This window comes from Salmo trutta, chromosome 9 (assembly GCF_901001165.1).
Source record: "Salmo trutta chromosome 9, fSalTru1.1, whole genome shotgun sequence".
NCBI classification, from domain to species: Eukaryota; Metazoa; Chordata; class Actinopteri; order Salmoniformes; family Salmonidae; genus Salmo; species Salmo trutta.
In genome coordinates, this window is record NC_042965.1 from 10,438,032 (window position 1) to 10,457,772 (window position 19,741).

Below are 19,741 nucleotides of genomic sequence, written 5' to 3' on the forward strand. Positions count from 1 at the left end.
TGGTTCTCTGTTGGTCCCAGTAAGAAGTGGGGCTTTTTTTTACCAGTGAGTGCAACTATATAAGAAGGGTGGTGGGTCTGCGTTGGGTACTTTTGCCTTTCTCAAATTTGGGGCTGCAGTGAGGAGAGTTGAAGACATGCCGGTGATTGGAGTTGAGAACGTTCAATCTGCAGGTGCACCATCTGCATGCACAGGTAAGACAGCCAAACTCAGGTCCATATCCACTGCGTCCAGTCATTTATTTGTTTCTCACAGTCTGCTAATGCCATACGTCACAAGTCAAGGTTAATTAAGTTATAATAAATGTACATTATTCTTGTGTAAATAACCTGTTTTTCTTCTCATACCATAATTATGTTGGGTATAAAGTTTGGATTTAGAAACAATTTGGATTTCATTTTAAAATGAAACTAAAAATACTTTTCACATCAAGTGAAGACAGTAAAATAACGTTAACTTTATTCTTCAGGAGTACATGCAAATGGTTCCGTTTTTTGTATAGGTGACTTTGATTTTGTAAGAATGTCAGCCGATTATGAAAAAGGCTGCTGTGAAATATTATCTATTAAATATAATAGGCTAATACATTTTGAATTCTGTGTATTTCTCAAGTAGTGCTTCAAAATGCAGAATCAGTTAGAATCAGTTAGAATCAGAATAATGTTCATGTAAACACAATGTCAATATGATGCATTGTTTCTAAAGTATTTTTTCCAAGTAAACTTTTTTAAGACACAATTTTAACTGATGGTTAAATTGAAAATGTTACACACATGACTAGCAATGAAATCCCGGGTCACTAAAATAGTCAAATGTTATTGTGTTAAAAAAATGTAGGTTACAAAAAAAACAGCTCTATCAACATATTTGCCAACTACTGTCCGACAAGATACATTTGTCATTCATGTCCAATAACTAAACAGTGGTGTGTTCATTAGGAGACACAACAGGTAGTACCTCCCTGTTTCAGTCCATGTGATGCCAAAAGAACGCAACCCAGGTGACATGATAATGATGGTTGAAAAAGTGGACTGAAAACATTTTCAAAACATTTTGCAATGGAAAACAAAAATCAGCATTTTGTCCAGGTAGTTCCTCCATGTTTCACTCTGTTTTGTTTAGTTTAGTGCCTAATAAACATGACCCTGCTGTCCTCAGGTTCCCTCTGTAGCCTAATGAGATGAGATCAGGGCTCTGGAGCCGGCACCGCCAGCCCCGACTTTATGGTGCCAGTCGCGACCTCTGACCCCTTAGTGTGAGGCAGTAGCAGATGCCAATATCTCATTTGGCACAATTTTCATATGGTATATTCTGTTATGGAGACAATTATATAGGGATGACAACATTTGCAAACTTGCTCTTGCGAGTACTATGCGCGCTCACACGGGCACACACATTGCTTGTATTGCTTTTAGTAGATTTTACTGTGTCATTTTTACTTTCGTGTGTTGCCTTTCTCTTTTTGTAGTTTGGAAACTTGATTGGTCGGTTTGATTTACTTAAATGTCCACCAACCACGTCTCTTTGATAGAACCCGTCACTGTGAAGTTCTCACAGGTTCTCACCATCCCTCCAATCAGGTTGAACTATGCAAATCCCCCCCTTCCACAGGTTTGCCTATTGTCCAATCAGTGCCTCTCAATGAGAGGAAGGGGCAGGAGACGGTAGGTGGGATGGGAGAGGGGCATGTGTTCAGCCCAGTGTCATACAATTTCACCTATTGCTGTCCCAGTAGGAAAACAGGGCAACATGAGCTCCGAGCCAGGAAACTGCCAGAACCACCAGGACCATGATCCGGACCACGGAGACGCCGGGCCAGCCAAACAGACCATGCCCATGCCCGTCCCTGACCTGGAGGTCCAGTACACTAAGGTCAGCTGGAACAATCTTTATAGCTAATGTAGTATGTCATTATGTTTGTGTAGGTTATGTATTCTCTTTTGCTTTTTGTTTTAAATGTTGAATTTTGTGGAGTACTTTGCTGCTAAAATCATCTATGCATTATTAGTTTTAGGAGTATTTTGTAGTATATTTGCTGGTGAAAAAGCTTTTGCTACAGTGAATATTACACAGTATGTTGTGAAGTCCAGTCTTTTTCCAGATGTCCCCTCTCTAAATCTTCAGCTACAAAATGCTGTCTAAACTTCTACATGCTCTGATGCGTTTAATTTATAATGGCATATTTCATTAATAGTTCTTCATGAATACTTTATGTTTGTGTGTGTGTGTGTGTGTGTGTGTGTGTGTGTGTGTGTGTGTGTGTGTGTGTGTGTGTGTGTGTGTGTGTGTGTGTGTGTGTGTGTGTGTGTGTGTGTGTGTGTGTGTGTGTGTGTGTGTGTGTGTGTCTATTGGAGATGTAGTAGAATAAGTGTGGTATTTACATCCCTTTGGCAAGATGGTTCCCAGGAGCAGAGGAAGTCAGTAAACTGTTTACTGTGATCTTATCAGAAAGTTTATTACAGTAGAGCTACCACGATTTATTATTTTAATATATTGACTTACTAACAACACTCAGATGCATCTAATCAAGTGAAAGGATTTAATCAAAGGTTCATCTTTCTTTTACAATAAACAGAGATCTGGTCAGGACAAAGCTATAAAACATGCTCTACTGAGGATAAAAATCTAACTCATTGTTATGGAGTCTGTTCCCTGAAATGGAAAACTATGCTCTCTGCCAGAGGCCCGTGGTCATGGATGACGGGAGGGCGTTCATTAGCCTGGTCCCAGATCTGTTTTCTCTAGATAGCCAACTCCCATGGTCGCTGTTTTGTTATGTTTTGGCATGTCAATTCCCATAGTTGGCAAGACAACACAAACAGATCTAGGATCAGGTTAGGAGTTCATTGACACGGGAGTGTTTTTGTGTAGCGTACAGTATGCGCTGAGTGTACAAAACATTAAGGACACCTGCTCTTTCCATGACATTGACTGACCAGGTGAATCCAGGTGAAAGCTATGATCCCTTATTGATGTCACTTGTTAAATCCACTTCAATCAGTGTAGATGACGGGGAGGAGACCAGTTAAAGAAGGATTTTTAAGCCTTGAGACAAGTGAGAGATGGATTGTGTATGTGTGCCATTCAGAGGGTGAATGGGCAAAGGGGAGCTGCAACTCAATATTAGGAAGGTGTCCTTAATGTTTTGTACACTCAGTGTATAACACCAGCTTGGGGTTTGTTGGGTCTGTGTGCATGGCATATTCATTAGTGAGGTTTTTACTAACGCCATCTGTTTTGCTGTTGTGTCTTTATGTGATTTGGGGAGAACAGATATTCATTGATAACGAGTGGCATGAGTCCTGCAGCGGACGGAAGATGCCAGTTCACAACCCTGCCACTGGAGACCTGCTGTGTGAGGTAGAGGAGGCAGACACCGTGAGTGACATTGTCATTTAGTCAAACAATCAATCAATACATTTTTTTGTGTGGTTCTTTGAGTACGGTTGAGAAAGAGAGAGAGAAAGGGGGGGTGTGTTCGTGCGTTTGTATCTGTTTGCGTGCCTGTGTGACTTTCGTATGTGTGCCTGTCTGTGTGCATGTGTGTGTCTAACTTTACTTCCGTACCCAGGAAGATGTGGACAAGGCAGTCCAGAGTGCTAGGGCAGCCTTCCAGCTGGGGTCTCCATGGCGATGCATGGATGCGTCCGACAGAGGGCTGCTGCTCAACAGGCTGGCTGACCTGGTGGAGAGGGATCGTCTCCGACTGGCTGTGAGGAACACACACACACACCTTCTAACACTGCAAGTGCTCAACAGCCATATGTCCCACATGTCCCATACCTGGGCTCAATGTTTGTTATGCATTTGCTAGATGTTGCTGAGGAGTTCTTCATGAGTCTGTTTAATGTATATGTACTCAGACATTGGAGGCTCTTGACTCAGGGAAGATCTTCCTCATGGCGTACTTTGTGGATCTGATGGCCACCGTTAAAACCCTGCGTTATTATGGAGGATGGGCCGACAAGATACAAGGCAAAACCATTCCTGTGGGTGAGTTAATCCGCAAACACTTTAATTTGACCATCTCACAAATATGAGATCATATCCACCTGATTGACATGAATATATATCTATTGTATTAGATTATGTGTATTAACAATTGTATTTACATACAGTACCAGTCAAAAGTTTGGACACACCTTATCATTCAAGGTGTTTCTTTATTTTTATTATTTTCTACATTGTAGAATAATAGCGAAAACATCGAAACTATGAAATAACACACGGAACCATGTAGTAACCAAAAAAGTGTTAAATAAATCAAAATATATTTTAGATTCTTCAAAGTAGCCACCCTTTGCCTTGATGACAGCTTTGCACACTTGGCATTCTCTCAACCAGCTTCATGAGGAAGTCACCTGGAATGCATTTCAATTAACAGGTGTGCCTTGTTAAAAGTTAATTTGTGGAATTTCTTTCCTTCTTAATGCGTTTGAGCCAATCAGTTGTGTTGTGACATGGTAGGGGTGGTATACAGAAGATAGACATATTTTGTAAAATACCAAGTCCATATTATGGCAAGAACAGCTGAAATAAGCAAAGAGAAACAACAGTCCATCATTACTTTAAGACATGAAGGTCAGTCAATACGGAAAATTTCAAGAACTTTGAAAGTTTCTTAAAATGCAATCCATCAAGAGCAATGATGAAACTGGCTCTCATGGGGACCGCCACAGGAAAGGAAGACCCAGAGTTACATCTGCTGCAGAGGATAAGTTCATTAGAGTTGCCAGCATCAGAAATTGCAGCCCAAATAAATGCTTCGAAGAGTTTAAGTAACAGACACATCTTAACATCAACTTTTCAGAGGAGACTGCGTGAATCAGGCCTTCATAGTCAAATTGCTGCAAAGAAACCACTACTGAAGGACACCAATTTCAAGAAGAGACTTGCTTGGCCAAGAAACACGAGCAATGGACATTAGACCGGTGGAAATTTTGGAGTTTTGGTTCCAACCGCCATGTCTTTGTGAGACGCAGAGTAGGTGAACGGATGATCTCTGCACGTGTGGTTCCCACCATGATGCATGGAGGAGGAGGTGTGGGGGTGCTTTGCTGATGACACTGTCAGTGATTTATTTAGAATTCAAGGCACACTTAACCAGCATGGCTACCACAGCATTCTGCAGCGATACACCATCCCATCTGGTTTGCGCTTAGATGACCCAACACACCTCCAGGCTGTGTAAGGGCTATTTGATCAAGAAGGAGAGTGATGAAGTGCTGCATCATATGACCTGACCTCCACAATCACCCAACATCAACCCAATTGAGAAGGTTTGGGATGAATTGGACCGCAGAGTGAAGGAAAACCAGCCAACAAGTGCTCAGCATATGTGGGAACTCCTTCAAGACTGTTGGAAAAGCATTCTATGTGAAGCTGGTTGAGAGAATGCCAAGAGTGTGCAAAGCTGTCATCAAGGCAAAGGGTGGCTACTTTGAAAAAACTTAAATCAAAAATGTATTTTGATTTGTTTAACACTTTTTTGGTTACTACATGATTCCATATGTGTTATTTCATGGTTTTAATGTTTTCACTATTATTCTACAGTGTAAAAAATTGTAAAATAAATAAAAATCCTTGAATGAGTCGGTGTGTCCAAACCTTTGACTTGTACTGTAACAATGATGAAATACTTTCAAAGGACAGAACAGCAGACTTATTGTCTAAATTCCTTCATATGTCATTGTCTTCAGATGGAGAGTATTTTACCTACACACGGCACGAGCCCATAGGAGTGTGTGGACAAATCATTCCAGTAAGTAAATCCCCTTTGTGTGTGTGTGTGTGTGTGTGTGTGTGTGTGTGTGTGTGCGTGCACATGCACGTGTGTCCTCAGCTCTCATATAACCCATACCTTTGCTCCTCTGAATGCAGTGGAATTTCCCTGTGATGATGTTTGCCTGGAAGATTGCTCCAGCTCTGTGCTGTGGAAACACTGTAATCATCAAACCAGCTGAACAGACACCACTAACAGCCTTGCACATGGCCTGCCTTATCAAAGAGGTAGACTACACACACGTAAACACGCACATCCACCTCCAATACTTCAGAGGACTTCTCACAACACATTAGCCGTACCCTCAAGATATGTTTCGCTTACCTCAACTACTATTACTCACCCTCAACCTCAAGGATGAAGTGTGTTTTTTTCCCGTTTTAATCTGGCCCTGCTCTTTACCCTTATGTGAAACCTTTGAAGTTACGCCTAACTCTATCCCTAGAGGCTCCTGCGGTCATTGTAGTCATTGCCTTGACTAGCTCAGCCAGGTCCCCCATTATGTAAGTCAGTATTCGACGTCCATCCATGTCTGAGGACGTCGGGAGATGACGTGGAAACCGGCCACTAGGGCAACAGCGAGCGCTGTTATCTTCAAGTAGGTTTCGGCGTTATGGACGGGGATGGTGGATGGACATAAGCATCTGCCTCTGATTCCAAAGGTTGCAAGTTTCAATCAAGTGATAGAAAGTTGTTTTTGATATCCCAAACCAAACCTTAAACCTTACCTTAACCTTACCTTAGTTAATGCCTAACCTAAAGCATTTCCAGTTCATGTCTGAACTTAACCCTAACCTTAAAAATAATGCCTAAACTTAACCTTAAACACTTTGAAATTTAACATTTGGAAGTACTTCGGAATTTGACGATTGAGAAACATGGATGAACATCTAATTCTGAAGTGAGACTGTGAGAGCTGGTAGAACTAGCTAATGGCATAATGTTGATGAGGCACGTCCATAATGAATGATTCCAAAATCAGACATTTTAAAGTATAGACCTGAGTTAATAAGATCATGTTGTGTTGGTCTCTTTCATTCTGTCTGTGTGTGTGTGTGTGTGTGTGCCTGTGTGTGCCTCTGTGTGTGCGCCTGTGTGTGTGTGCCGGTGTGTGTGTCCAGGCTGGTTTTCCTCCGGGTGTGGTGAACGTGCTGCCAGGATACGGTCCAACAGCAGGCAGTGCCATTGCTCATCATATGGACATTGACAAAATAGCATTCACTGGATCAACTGCTGTACGTATTCAGAGAATGACCCATTCACTTTCAATCGTGACACATTTCACTGATCACCCAACCCTTAGTTCACAATCTCCTTTCTGTTAGACCAGATTCTGACGTAATCTGCTATCTCCTAAACCACCAGCCCAGTGCCCTCCCCATTTGGTGTGAATGGTTGCCAGATAGGATGGGGGTTTTGGTATTAGTTATGTTGTAAATTGAGCATTTTTCCCTGTGGTGGTTTCCAGGTAGGGAAACTCATCCAGAAGGCTGCTGGTGACAGCAACCTGAAACGTGTCACTCTGGAGCTGGGCGGCAAGAACCCCAATATTGTCTTCGCAGACTGTGACTGTGAGTGTGCGTGTGTTTGTGCATACGTATGCTTGTCTGTCTGTGTGTGTTTATGTTTCTATGTTTTTTGGGATGCGTTGAGTTTGTGTCTGTGTATACAAGTAAGTGTTCATGAACATGAGTGTGTATGTGTGTTGTAGTGGAGTATGCGGTGGAGCAGGCCCACAGTGGTCTCTTCTTCAACCAGGGCCAGTGCTGTCTGGCTGGCTCCAGGGTGTTTGTGGAGGACTCTATCTATGAGGAGTTTGTTTGTCGTAGCGCGGAAAAGGCCCGTAACAAGGTCTTGGGAAACCCACTGGTACCAGGAGTGGACCAGGGACCACAGGTAAGTTATTGTGGTAGAACACACTGTTATTCCTCAAATGGATAACAATAGCAGTACAGTTGCGGGGACCTGAAATATTCGTTTTCCTGCCACCCTCGCCTTGATGAAGGAGACGTGCCGTGTGGCAGCACGTACATCTGTAAATTTGAATATCATCGAACATTTCAGGACAGTCGAGTGAGTTTTAATATCAAAGTCGCAAGATGTGAGGCTTTCATATTAACACTTTTAGAATGACAGTCAAAGCTTGTGTGGTGATGATTTGTCGGATGTTCTCCTTGTTGGTGCAGATAGATCAGAAGCAGTTTGATAAGATCCTGGAGCTAATCGAGAGTGGGAAGAAGGAAGGGGCCACACTGGAGTGTGGGGGGGGGCCCTGGGACCGGAACAGCCTCTTCATCCAACCCACTGTCTTCTCTAATGTCACTGACGACATGCGTATTGCCAAAGAAGAGGTAAACACACACACACACACACAACATACTCTTTCTCGCACACACACACACATACATACGTGCACGCATGAGAATGCACAAATGATCTGTCTCACTCTCTTTCTCTCCCCCTCCTCTCTTTCTCTCTCTTCTCTCGCTCAGATCTTTGGACCGGTGCAGCAGATCATGCGTTTCCGCAGCGTGAATGAGGTAATTCAGAGGGCCAACGCCACCCATTACGGCCTGGCTGCCGGAGTTTTCACCAATGACATCGACAAAGCCCTCACCGTGTCCTCAGCTTTGCAGGCCGGCATGGTGTGGTATGTATGGACACCTCCAAAAGCTTTTGACCAGTTCGGGCAACATTTTCATCTGGCAAAAGAGCACAGGTCTGTGCAAATATTGTAAACCTCATAATAATCTGGCAGCGTGATTTCATATGAAACACCTCTTCAACACTGTAGGTTATAAGAAAGTGATTATTTATGGATTATTCACTTTACTCAAATGTAGTTCAATAATCACATCCTTAAAACGCACATTGTTGAAGGACTGTTTCAAATGAATTTACGCTGCCAGATTTTGTATTTCAAAGGTATTTGAACTGGTCCTTTTATTTCCTCTTTATCATAGGGTGAACTGCTACAATGCCATGAGTACCCAATGTCCCTTCGGAGGGTTTAAGATGTCCGGGAATGGGAGGGAACTGTGAGTGATACCAGATTTCCAGATTTCTCGAATAAGACCAACATTAATTTATTCAATTAGTTTATCTTAGTTTCCTTATTGTTTGTACCATGTGTCTGGGTTTCAGAGGGGAGTATGCCCTCCAGGAGTACACAGAGGTCAAGGCTGTAACTATCAAAGTCTCACAGAAGAACTCCTAAGATTTGCTGTACGGTACCATTCAAGTATTTCAGTAGGACTTCCACCGAAATTCTCTATGGACCAACTGGGAATTCTCAGCAATGACCCACAGACTATTGTATGCTATTAGACAAAACAGGGAGTCACTTTCTGTTTAAAACAGCTCTCACAGTGCTCAAGGTTGCCCAAAATTATCATCACTATTAGACGGGACAGCACTTAATCCGAAACAAGTTTGCATGCACAATCGGTTAACTTTGTCATCAATTTTAATCATTGATTTATCAGATAAACTGCATCCCACTGGTTATTGTGGTCCAATTCGACAGAAAGACAATGTTTTTGGTATAGTCTATCATTTGTACACTGTATGTGATCAATTTGAACAGTCCAGTAGTTTGAGATCCATTGGAATCATAATTGTGTGGTTTATAGTACATACTGTCTTGTCGTTGTTATTGTCAATGGATAGTGACTGTGTATTTCTGTACATGTGTGTGTGTTTGCTTTTGTAAATCTCCCATAAGTAAGCATATAAAACCTGATATATCTGGCATAGAGATTCGTAGACATATTTTGTAACTCTTGTATTTTATTGGTTGTAATACCAAAAAGGTAGCCCTTTACATTCCAGGTTGGTAAAAACAGCCTAATAACATGGCATCCAATCCTTTTCTAACTAGCCAATGGTTTTGTATCTGGAAACAGAGATGGTAGTTTCTATGTCATAACGCTGAATCCGTGCAGGAAAATGCAACATTAGACATTTCTCTTTAGTTCTACTATTATATCCATTCCGCATAAACGTGTCATGTGGCCTTATTTAGTGTAAAGTGACACCAAATTTCCGGCCAACCAATAGCTCAATAACTCATTCTTTGAGAAGTCTTTTTCCTATTAGTTAAGTTACAGCACGTCACCGAATGTCACTTGTCATATCTTGTGCATATCTTTTTTATCAATAAAGAAACCTCTGATTATGAACTGGGCTTTGTTTGTCACTTGAACACTTGAAGACACTACACTAAATAAGGCCACATGACAGTTTTATGGGGAATAGGTGTATCAGTACAGAACTAAAGACGAACAGGTAATGTTGCATTTTCCAGCACTGATTCGGCGTTATTACATAGAAACTTCCATCTTCCTATTAACAAACCATGGGCTAATTGGGAAGACAGGAAAGGATTGGGGGGAAACTACATTGGTAACTACTACTGTAGTTAAAACATAGTTATTACCCTGTTATTAGCAAGTGTGAATGTAAAGTGCTGGCACAAAAAAAAGTACTACAAATGGATATCTTACAAACTATTAACGTACGATTTCAGACTGAAATGAGTAGAAGTTTAGATCTCTGCTGAGACAAATAAAAAGAAATAAACGTTCCCTAAATTGGTCACAGAATATCTGATCATGTTTGTTTATAAATGGGTTTAGGATGCTGTTATGTCATGATTGTGAGGGTGTTACAAATACTACCTACAGGCTTTAGATCTTTGGCCAGATTCATATTGTCATGTTCATTAGGATATGGAACGCAAACTTTTTGCAATGGAAAACAAGGGACTTTTCTTATTGGAGTTTCGGTCTGTTTTCTTACGTTTGGTACCTAATGAACACAACCCTGCTTGTCTACAGCCTGATTTGTCAGGGTGGTATTGACATCCTAGCACCCTGGTTTTCACCTTTTTAGCGTCTAGAGGGAGGTGTGCCCCTCCCTCTGCCCCTCGCCGGCCCTGGGGGTGGTCCTCTGGCGTTTCCAGACGGCCCCCTTGGGCCTGGGGGATGGGTCACAGCTGCTTTGGGGTTTGATGTAGCCAACAAAACATCCTTCTGAAGATTAACCCCCTTGCCATTGGCTGCTGCTCCTGGACGTTTTGCCCCTTTGGGAGATTTGCTTCCCTTCTCGTGCACTTTCTCTGAAAAGGCGAAAAACGAAAAACAGAGTGGATGTGCATGTACACCTATATACATGTAGCTCTGCTGAGGGGCGATATTATGATACAATTCGCTCAAAACAAACTGTTTCTTAAGTTATGTTCATTAAGTGGGTCCACAGTTTTTGCGAACGCCCAAAAAACATTCAGCCACTAGGTGGCACTGAGTGGAAACGGTAGATAGGTAGGTAGGTAGGTAGAGTAGGCTATATGACCTGACCTGGTGGGGGCTTCTCCTCCTCTGCAGCAGCAGCAGCAGCAGGGGGGAGCAGAGAGCGGTTGGGCAGAAGGTCTTCCAGGTCCTGCATCACCTGGTTGGTGTTCTCTTTGTTGTTCCTCCGGTTCTTCTCCTCATCTCTAGCCTAATCACAACGCAGATAATACTGTTGGTGTTTCTACAATCACCACATCAGCATTGTGTGCAGGCATTGACCAAGTACTTAGTAGGATTACATTGTTTACAGTAAATCATTTAAGTCTTGAGAGACAGCAGTTTAGTTGATAATGCTCATTTACCATTTGCATCTTCTTCTTCAGTTCCAGGTTGGCATTTTGATAGTTTTTAGAGGTCGCATTCAGATAGTAGATGGCCAACCTGCCACAGGATCACAGAAAACTATTTAACCCATTTTAAACATGGCATGTATTATGATGAGCGTGTGTATTTTACTATGACCATATGTGGGTTGCTGTAATGTGTGTGTGTGTGTGTGTGTGTGTGTGTGTGTGTGTGTCTCTCTGTGTGTGTGTGTGTGTGTGTGTGTGTGTGTGTGTGTGTGTGTGTGTGTGTGTGTGTGTGTGTGTGTGTGTGTGTGTGTGTGTGCATACACCATCAGCAGCACTGCTGGTAAGATCAGCCCAGGATTAGTTGCGTAGGTGAAGATATTCCCAATGAATGCTGGTAGGTCGTTCTCTATAGTCTCCATGACGACATGATACATTTGCTCCCTTCCGCTGGTAGACAAGAGATCAGCATTAGATGTGTGCCTAGTGTGTGTGTGTGTGTCTGTGCGTGTGTATGAGAGAGACCTGAAGGGGCCACAGTCGAAGGAGGGCGGCAGGGTCATTATGGTGTAAACCACGGGCAGAAGGCTGAGGAAGAGCACCAGGAGGAGGAGGCCCATGTAGAAGTTGTTGGATTTAGAGGCCTTGAAGACCCTCTCATGGGGAACGTTACAGCTCATCACTGCCCAGCACTGGTAATACATGGAGGTGAGGAGACGCAAGACGTTCAACCCTACCAAGCCAGGGGCGTAGAACGCACCCATCCTGAAACAAACACAAATACAGAAATGTGACTCTTATCGCAGATCAACACAACTTACAGGGTTTGTGGAAATGCGTTGATGGTTTATGTGGTGTCTCATATTTACTCACCAAATCATTCCTTGATTGAAGATTAATCCAAGCACGTTGCCGCTGATGTCAAACTCTCCATAGGACGGCTAGAATCACATACAAAAAATATTGCAAATCATGTTAAATAATGTAAACGTAATTCTATTCTCTCTCCCTCTTCCTCTCCCATAGTAATTAACTTAACAGGGCAGTGTCCTGTGTCACTATGTGAAGGATCACCTATCTTACCGGATGTCACTGTGTGGTATCACTGTTCATTTTGTCAGCATTTTTGGGTTTTAGTCTTAGTCGTTTGACTAAAATACATTTTATTCTTAGTCCCATTTTAGTCCTTACATGCTTCGTAGTTTTAGTTTATCAGTCGATTAAAACTCAATTTTAGTCTTGTTTTAGTAAAATTTTACTCTGTGCATCTTTTGCCATTAAATAATTGATATTTACCTCTAATTTCCATCACGTGCACATAGCCTTGTCCAACTAGGCCTACTATCCCCTCATATAGCTGGCAACATTGCTGTTGTGGCAGATTTTAACCAATGCCAGCCATGATTTACTATACTGTATAGGCTACAAAGCCTTGGCTACAGGTTAAACAATTTAGGCCTAAAGCTCTGATTTTCTCCCCATCATAACCTTGTGATGGGGGGTAAATAACAGCGATTCCCTTAAAATGGGGAATCTTTCCAACAATGCCAGAATTATTACTGTACTCCCAATATTCAGCAAATAACATTAGCATTTCCAATAGCCGACCACGAGAGCGGCAACACAGATTAACAAAAGCGCACATAGTAATTGAGCTTCTGATGTGATCAAAGCAAAAATAGCCAATATGAAAGTAAGAAAGAGTTAACATCATTTTTTCTAGTTGAAGTTAGTTACAATCTGCATCCGTTCAAAGGTGAGACGAGTGACTGAAGTGACTGCCTGGTAGCTTTGTGCGTGGAGGAGGGCCAGAGGCAGTTTAGCTCATGCAGCCCGCGCAACTGAAAGACCAATGAGAGGATTGTATTATATTCTGCAAAGGCACGTCCATTAGTCTCACATGGAAGTCTCGTCTCGTTACAATGTCATCAACTAAAATGAAAAGTATTTTGTAATAGTTGTCTTTTTTTTCAGGGCATCATGTCTCGTTATCGTCATTAGTTTTCATAAGGAAAAATAGGTTGTTGCTGAATATTTTCTGTCATAGTTAGTGTTGACGAAATGAACACTGTGAGGTATCCAGTTTACTTGGAACAAACACATAATGTACTCACACTTACAATAAGCAAAGAAAAACACTAGTATTGAGTATTTACATATGCGGTGTATAACCTTGAAATAAGAATATAATTACTCACAAATGACGGGGTAACTGTGGAGAATGATGTATTGATATTGAGTAACTATACCTTGTTACCATACTATTACCATGTTATTACCACTTTATCCCATATTGTAATGTAAAAGGCAGCAGGTAGCCTAGCTGGTTCAAATCCCCAAGCCAACTAGTTGAAAAATCTGTTGATATGCCCTTGAGCAAGGCACTTAACTCTAATTAAGTGTCTGCTAAATGACTAAAATGTGAAAAATGTAACGCTCCCAAAAACGATTAAAATAAAATGGGAACACACACACACACAGCAGAATGTCAGTGTTCTGTTATGCTTTGATAGACTAGCACGTACAAATCCAGCCTCCAGGTCCCAGCACCAGCAGTAGTTGAGGAAACGCACAATCATGGCTCGCAGGAAGTCACCAATCAGGATGGTCATATACGTCACCTGGATGTCAGAGACGGTGAGCTTCACAAACTCCTAGAGATACAGCACAGAAAGAAAACTAAACATGAAACACACAGCACGTCACAGACAGCCTCAGTCATATCACTGATGCACAATGAAGGGAACTTTTTCTTTCTCAGGTCAGGTGGAGGAAAAACCAGGATGAAAAACTCAGTGACAAAGGGGAAACGGAGGAAGAACGCATGGAAGCCTCACTATGCCAACGGCGGTCTCCCAGCACGGCCCTCTGATGACATCAGCAGGGTGGATGTCTGGAGGGGGGATGTCAGTAGTGTTGTGGTAGGAGCTATAGTTGGAATAGTACTCATTCAGACCCCAGATAGTGGCATTCCTAATAGACTTCTCCTTTTCCAACTGTACACATGTTAACACACAAAGACAGGTTCAGGTGAGTACGTCAAATATACATGCATACAATATGTACTGAACACACCATCACACACACACAGTGGCAGTTCTAGCTTGTATGGCTAGAACCGCCTGCTTAGCTCACAAACTAGAATCAGGGCGCCCACTCCGACAAGGTTAAATGACCCACAGTCCCACACGGTGACATGATATCATTGACGTGCAAATGAGCACTAGAAAACCGATTGCGCAAATGTCACCATTCCGAATTTTGGGTGGGAGCCCATCTTGCCTATTCCTAAATCCGCCACTGCACACACACACATATACAGGTGAATAAACACACACATATGCATTTGCAGGTACATGCCACTGACATACTGTCTGGTACCTTTGCGTTGACTTCGTCAAAAAGGGCGAACAGAAAGGTGTAGAGGTTTCCGAGGAACAGGGCAAAGATGCGGCCCAGCTGCCACTTGAGGGCAATACGAGGGTGGTACTCCTCCAGCTCAGCAATGGTCTCAAAGAGAGGGGGGCACACCAGCCCCAGCAGTGACATCACAAACTCCACCTGGAAGGTAAAACACAACCAATCATTGGGATGAAGGCTGGAAAAACACTTTATTTGTAAAGAGATATTAGCATTCATTAGCATTTTAAGCCTTAAATTCATTAACATTTATAACATAGCCTATATCATTTAATTTATAAAGTATTTATAACATTTATATAAACATGTATAAGCATTTCAATGGCTTATTCATTAAAGATATTAAGTGTAACCGAAGCGTGGTAACACTTTACAGGGTAAAACTTCATTTTAAGTGGTCCTTATTTCAGTGTAATCACATATGTAATTTGAAATGCATGGAAGCTTATTGAGCGCTATGGCAAAAACGGGGGGTTTACATAAAACAACATTTTTAATTGTTAAATCATTTAACGGTACATTTGACCAGGATAGCAACAGTAGCTAATGAGGATGGGGCTTGACAATGGGTGAATGACTTCATTAACCACCAATCAAACATTTTTAACATATTAATAAACAGTTTTGGATTAAATTGTGAGAGTCATTCAGTGCTTTGTGAGCGTAATGACCCTTCACCATTCCCCGCCCCAGAATTCTTTCTAGCAATCACAGCGCTCCAATGGATAGCAACTGTTGTCAAGTCCAACACCTCAGACAAGCTCACGTTTCAAATGCATGAAAACTGGTGAGCACAATGGCAAAAACTGAGTTTTCTGTAAAATAATTGTTTAAATGGCTAAATAATTTTACCTTTCACCAGGGGTACTTGTTACTGTGATTCCTGAAATGCAGAGCCTGCTGATGGAGTATTTTTTTATATGAAATTATACTTTTGTTATATTGTTTGCTAGCTCAGCTAGCTCTTAGTCTCATTGACCACCAAACGTTGCTAATGCTAACTAGCTAGCCACTTAACATATATATTTTTTCTCAAAATGTATATTAGCTTGCTAAGTTACCCATGTTGTGAATACAACTCCCATCTACTGTTGACATCAGGATAAGATTTGAGAGCACTTGTTCACTCCAAAAGTGGTTAGTAGTGTAGCAACCCGCACAGACAGTTGTGGGTTATGTGTTAGGCTATGAGTGGGTTGTGTCGTACTTACCATTGTTCGCGGGTTCATGCCAATCAACCTGCTATCTGCCAATCACGGGAATGCCTGGAATGTTCTGATACCGGGCAGCCTGGTGGTTGGCGGAGTGGCGTGAAGGGGTGTTGGGCAGGGGGATGGAGCTTTGACTGCTTGATGACAGTGAATTCAGAGCCATTCAGTGGCTAGCCACACTACACACATAATGTAACCAGGTTCCCGTGAAGCAGTTGTAATGACAGTCATTAGCAAGGGGTAGTCTGTGTTCATTGGCGACCTGTCATTCAGGGCAGGTAGGGCAGAGACCCACATTTTTTTGCACAAAAAAAAATGTGCTAAATGTTATTTTGGCATTAATTCATGTCACATATCAGTTTGTAAATAATGTCAAATAAAATATATGTCATTGAGTTAATAAAGTCGCATACAAACATGGTCTCTTTTTTGTTTTCTTGAATAAGGCAGCTCCAAAATGCAGGTGTTTCAGCCTAGCTCAGTGCTTTCTATGGTGGTGGGGCAAGCCAGAAGAAAATACGGAGCGTTGCGTCGTGATTGGCTCAGTGTTCTTTCACTCATGGAAACACTACGTCACCGCCAAGTCTAAGGGTAGAGTTAAAAAATTCTAGCCCCCTAGGTGCTGCCATAGAGTTACATTAGAGGCGCCCATCCAAGAAGGCTCAAGGTCATTGGCAACAGATAAATGACGTCAAATCACGTTATATCTACAGTAGCTTTGATTGGACTGATCATGTCAGCATCATACCTTCAAAATCTTAGCTAGCAGTCATCATGAATCGAGACGACAATCTACTGGCAAATCCTTTTTAATCGTTGTCATATGAAGATAAATAATGAAGAGAAATTATAAATAAAACTTATTAGTGCTCATCGGCCATTGGACATAAACATTACACAATAAGTTGAGTGGTTTGGAAGTAATCAGTGGCTAACTGCAAGCACTGCAAAGCAATCATTAGCCTGCTATTCAGTGGAGTGGCTGTGTGGTCCCAAGTCTAAGATTAAGGGTCTCTTTTCCTAGTTTAAAATTATGCTGTCAATGAAGCAGGATTTGTGCCGCGCTCAAAACAGCTGTTAACTGCAAACTGCAAAATCTGACTTTAGTGCGTTCAAGACAACTGGGACCTCAGGAAAAACGAGCTCCGACTGGGAAAATACGTTTTGAACTTTCACCCAACTCGGAATTGTAAATCAGGAACCCGGGCCTCTTTCTAGAGGTACGACCTGAAGATCACTGACGTCATAATGATTCAACCTTTTTTTTCTTTGCATTCTCAGTTGTCTTGAAAGCACAATAAATCCAGGGAGTGCCAGACTTTGATGACAAAGTTTGATGACAAAATTTGCCCACGAAGGACCGCCACGCCACCTTCCTGTTCAAGTGAGCACAGCACAACAAGGTGAGTCCAAACATGTCTTGTATGCTGCTGCATAAATGATGTAATATGCCAGGGAAATATGTATACTGGAGCTAAGAAAGTAATACTAAATGTATGTTGTGTGGTAAGCTGTTAGTAGGCCATGTGCCTCACCCTAATAATTTGGTCTATTTTCACCTCATAATTTCGCCTACCGTTCTGACTTGGTGGTGCACTTGTAGCCTACAACCTGTTTTTGAGAAATGTAATCATTGAATATTGTAAGAGCTTCCATTGTCTGCTTATATGCCCCCTTTATTTATCCTACATTTCTGACTTGGTGTACAGGTAGAACACTGTAAGAATGGCCCATGTTCTGAATACTTTCGCTGTACATTTCAACAGTGCTGAACAAATAGTTATATTGACTACGTCAGTCCTAGCTCGCTCATTAATGTCTTAATCGAAATTACGGTTTGCCTCTTATCCGATTGTTGTCCCCTTATGCCATAGTTTGTACATCTCAATTGTCAGTAGAACCCACATTTGTTTAAGCAAGTCAGCCATATCAACTATGTTTTTTTAAAAGGCAGTAAATGATGCTGAATGAACTGTTTCACTGCCAGACAAGGCGCCGCTGATATCTAGGTGTAGCAGTGGTATAGTGCAATTAATGTATTATTTAGTGTTGTGTTGTGTAGTGGCTTTGCTGGCATGCATCCCACATTTAAAAATGTTTGCCCCACCAAGATTTACATGCTAAAATCACCACTGTCTGTGTTTCATTTGACTGTGTATTAGAAACACAGTTTGAGGTAATTGTGAAGGGATTTCGCCAGCGGTTTGAGTGTTGAATTGGGCTTCCCGGGAAAATCTTGTCCGAGGTTGCAACAGTAACCAAGGGGGAGGGGCTTAGCCAAGTGTCAATTAATACACTTAAAATTGTCAGAAGACAAAGCTTATTTCATCATGTAACCTTGCAATGGTTTCACGGTTGAAGAACATTCTAACTTTTGGACAGTATGCATTTGTGCACTTATTTATTTATCCCAGGAATTAAGGCATAATGTCAAGATCCATCTGCACAATGAGTTCGAAATAACGACGACCTCGAACATGCCCACAATTTGTGTTGACACGGACGCCATAGTAATAACCGTGCGCAAAGAACCTGAATCAAAATCCAAACATAAGCGATTGGCACAAACTAAAAAAAGTGTTGTAAACGAGATAAAAACACCCATACATGTTAGAGAAGGTAGGTTTTCCATGTTTGTTTAGCTTTTTGGATACAGAAATTGTGCTGGACGATTTAGTATAGGTAATCATCTAGGCTGGTAAGCTGGAAACTAGCTAGCTAAATTGTCCAGCAAAATACCAAGAACTAGCTAGCAAGCTAGCTAGCAAACGTTAGCTGCCATTTTTGGTAGGCCAACCAACTAGTCCAGCTAGCTAGCTAGCTTAGTTAAAATCTACAGAATAGACTAAAGTAGAAGCTCATATTCTCATAGGTAACTATATATGAAGGTAATATACTATGTATGTACACAATAATTACAAGTAAGTACCCCTCAAGATACACTTCATTTTAACTAGCTAAATCCTGTGTAACACCTAGTAATTACATTGTACTTAGGCAGATATTTGACACGTTTCACGCATCACTACTTTACAGGAGATGCATTTGAACGTAAACACTTATTTTTTATCAAAATGCATTTTTGGCCAGAATTACCTTCTGGAACATGTGAAATGTCATGTGCTTTAATAACAAACGTGTATGCAATCTGTAAATACGAATACAATTGTTAAATTATGAGCCTAGTTGACTTAGCCACGGAAAAAGACAGGAACCTTCCTGCCAGTCATGATTGGCTGAGATAATGGATGGGCTGGACATGCCGAGAGATGAGTTTGGATTGATTTGCTATGTAGCCCGCTTCCGCCTAGAACATGATGAGCTGCTCAGTATGTGTAGGTAACCCTTTCTAACGTGGATATTAAAGATATCACGAAGAAATGCATACGTGTTGCTAATACTCGCCACTTTCTTGAGGAGTTTTTAAATCAGTGGAATGCCTGGCGGAAGCAGAGTATGATAGCTAAGGAGATGGAGAAAATTCTGCCATTTGATTGCAAATAATGCGGAGGGAGTCGAAAAGAGAACACAGAGAAGAAGGCTGTTGTATAAAATATCTGTCTCCGGATTACATCTTCAAACTGAGGGCAACCATGGTATCCATGACAGAGAGGGAGTAGCGTTCATCAATGTATATGGGTAAGAGAGTTTAGCTAGCTCCATTTTCAGATATTATAATTTTCAAAT

The 19,741-nt window shown here is 41.7% G+C and overlaps 2 protein-coding genes across 3 annotated transcripts in view; one reads left to right on the plus strand and one right to left on the minus strand.

Annotated features, from left to right (window-relative positions):
* On the plus strand, positions 1-10,383 carry LOC115199852 (retinal dehydrogenase 1). 2 transcript variants are annotated; one of them, XM_029762344.1, is made up of 14 exons: positions 1-194; positions 1,733-1,872; positions 3,274-3,378; positions 3,572-3,712; positions 3,864-3,993; positions 5,700-5,761; positions 5,881-6,009; positions 6,904-7,017; positions 7,251-7,353; positions 7,494-7,678; positions 7,969-8,133; positions 8,275-8,432; positions 8,746-8,820; positions 8,927-10,383. In XM_029762344.1, the coding sequence occupies exons 1-14, from the start codon at positions 137-139 to the stop codon at positions 8,997-8,999; spliced, it is 1,638 nt and encodes a 545-aa protein (XP_029618204.1). In that variant the 5' UTR covers positions 1-136; the 3' UTR covers positions 9,000-10,383. The 2 variants fall into 2 exon arrangements, with proteins under 2 accessions (XP_029618204.1, XP_029618205.1); XM_029762345.1 differs by having other exon boundaries at positions 1,736-1,872.
* The window catches only part of LOC115199577 (transmembrane channel-like protein 2-A), a 26,596-nt gene continuing 17,222 nt past the window's right edge, over positions 10,368-19,741 (minus strand). The window contains exons 9-17 of the mRNA XM_029761912.1: positions 14,805-14,984; positions 14,261-14,419; positions 13,949-14,077; positions 12,297-12,364; positions 11,949-12,188; positions 11,748-11,873; positions 11,436-11,514; positions 11,140-11,281; positions 10,368-10,901 (exon numbers count right to left, since the gene is read on the minus strand). Of these exons, the coding sequence (XP_029617772.1) occupies positions 10,672-10,901; positions 11,140-11,281; positions 11,436-11,514; positions 11,748-11,873; positions 11,949-12,188; positions 12,297-12,364; positions 13,949-14,077; positions 14,261-14,419; positions 14,805-14,984 (1,353 nt within the window). The 3' untranslated portion in view covers positions 10,368-10,671. The remainder of the gene's footprint in view (positions 10,902-11,139; positions 11,282-11,435; positions 11,515-11,747; positions 11,874-11,948; positions 12,189-12,296; positions 12,365-13,948; positions 14,078-14,260; positions 14,420-14,804; positions 14,985-19,741) is intronic.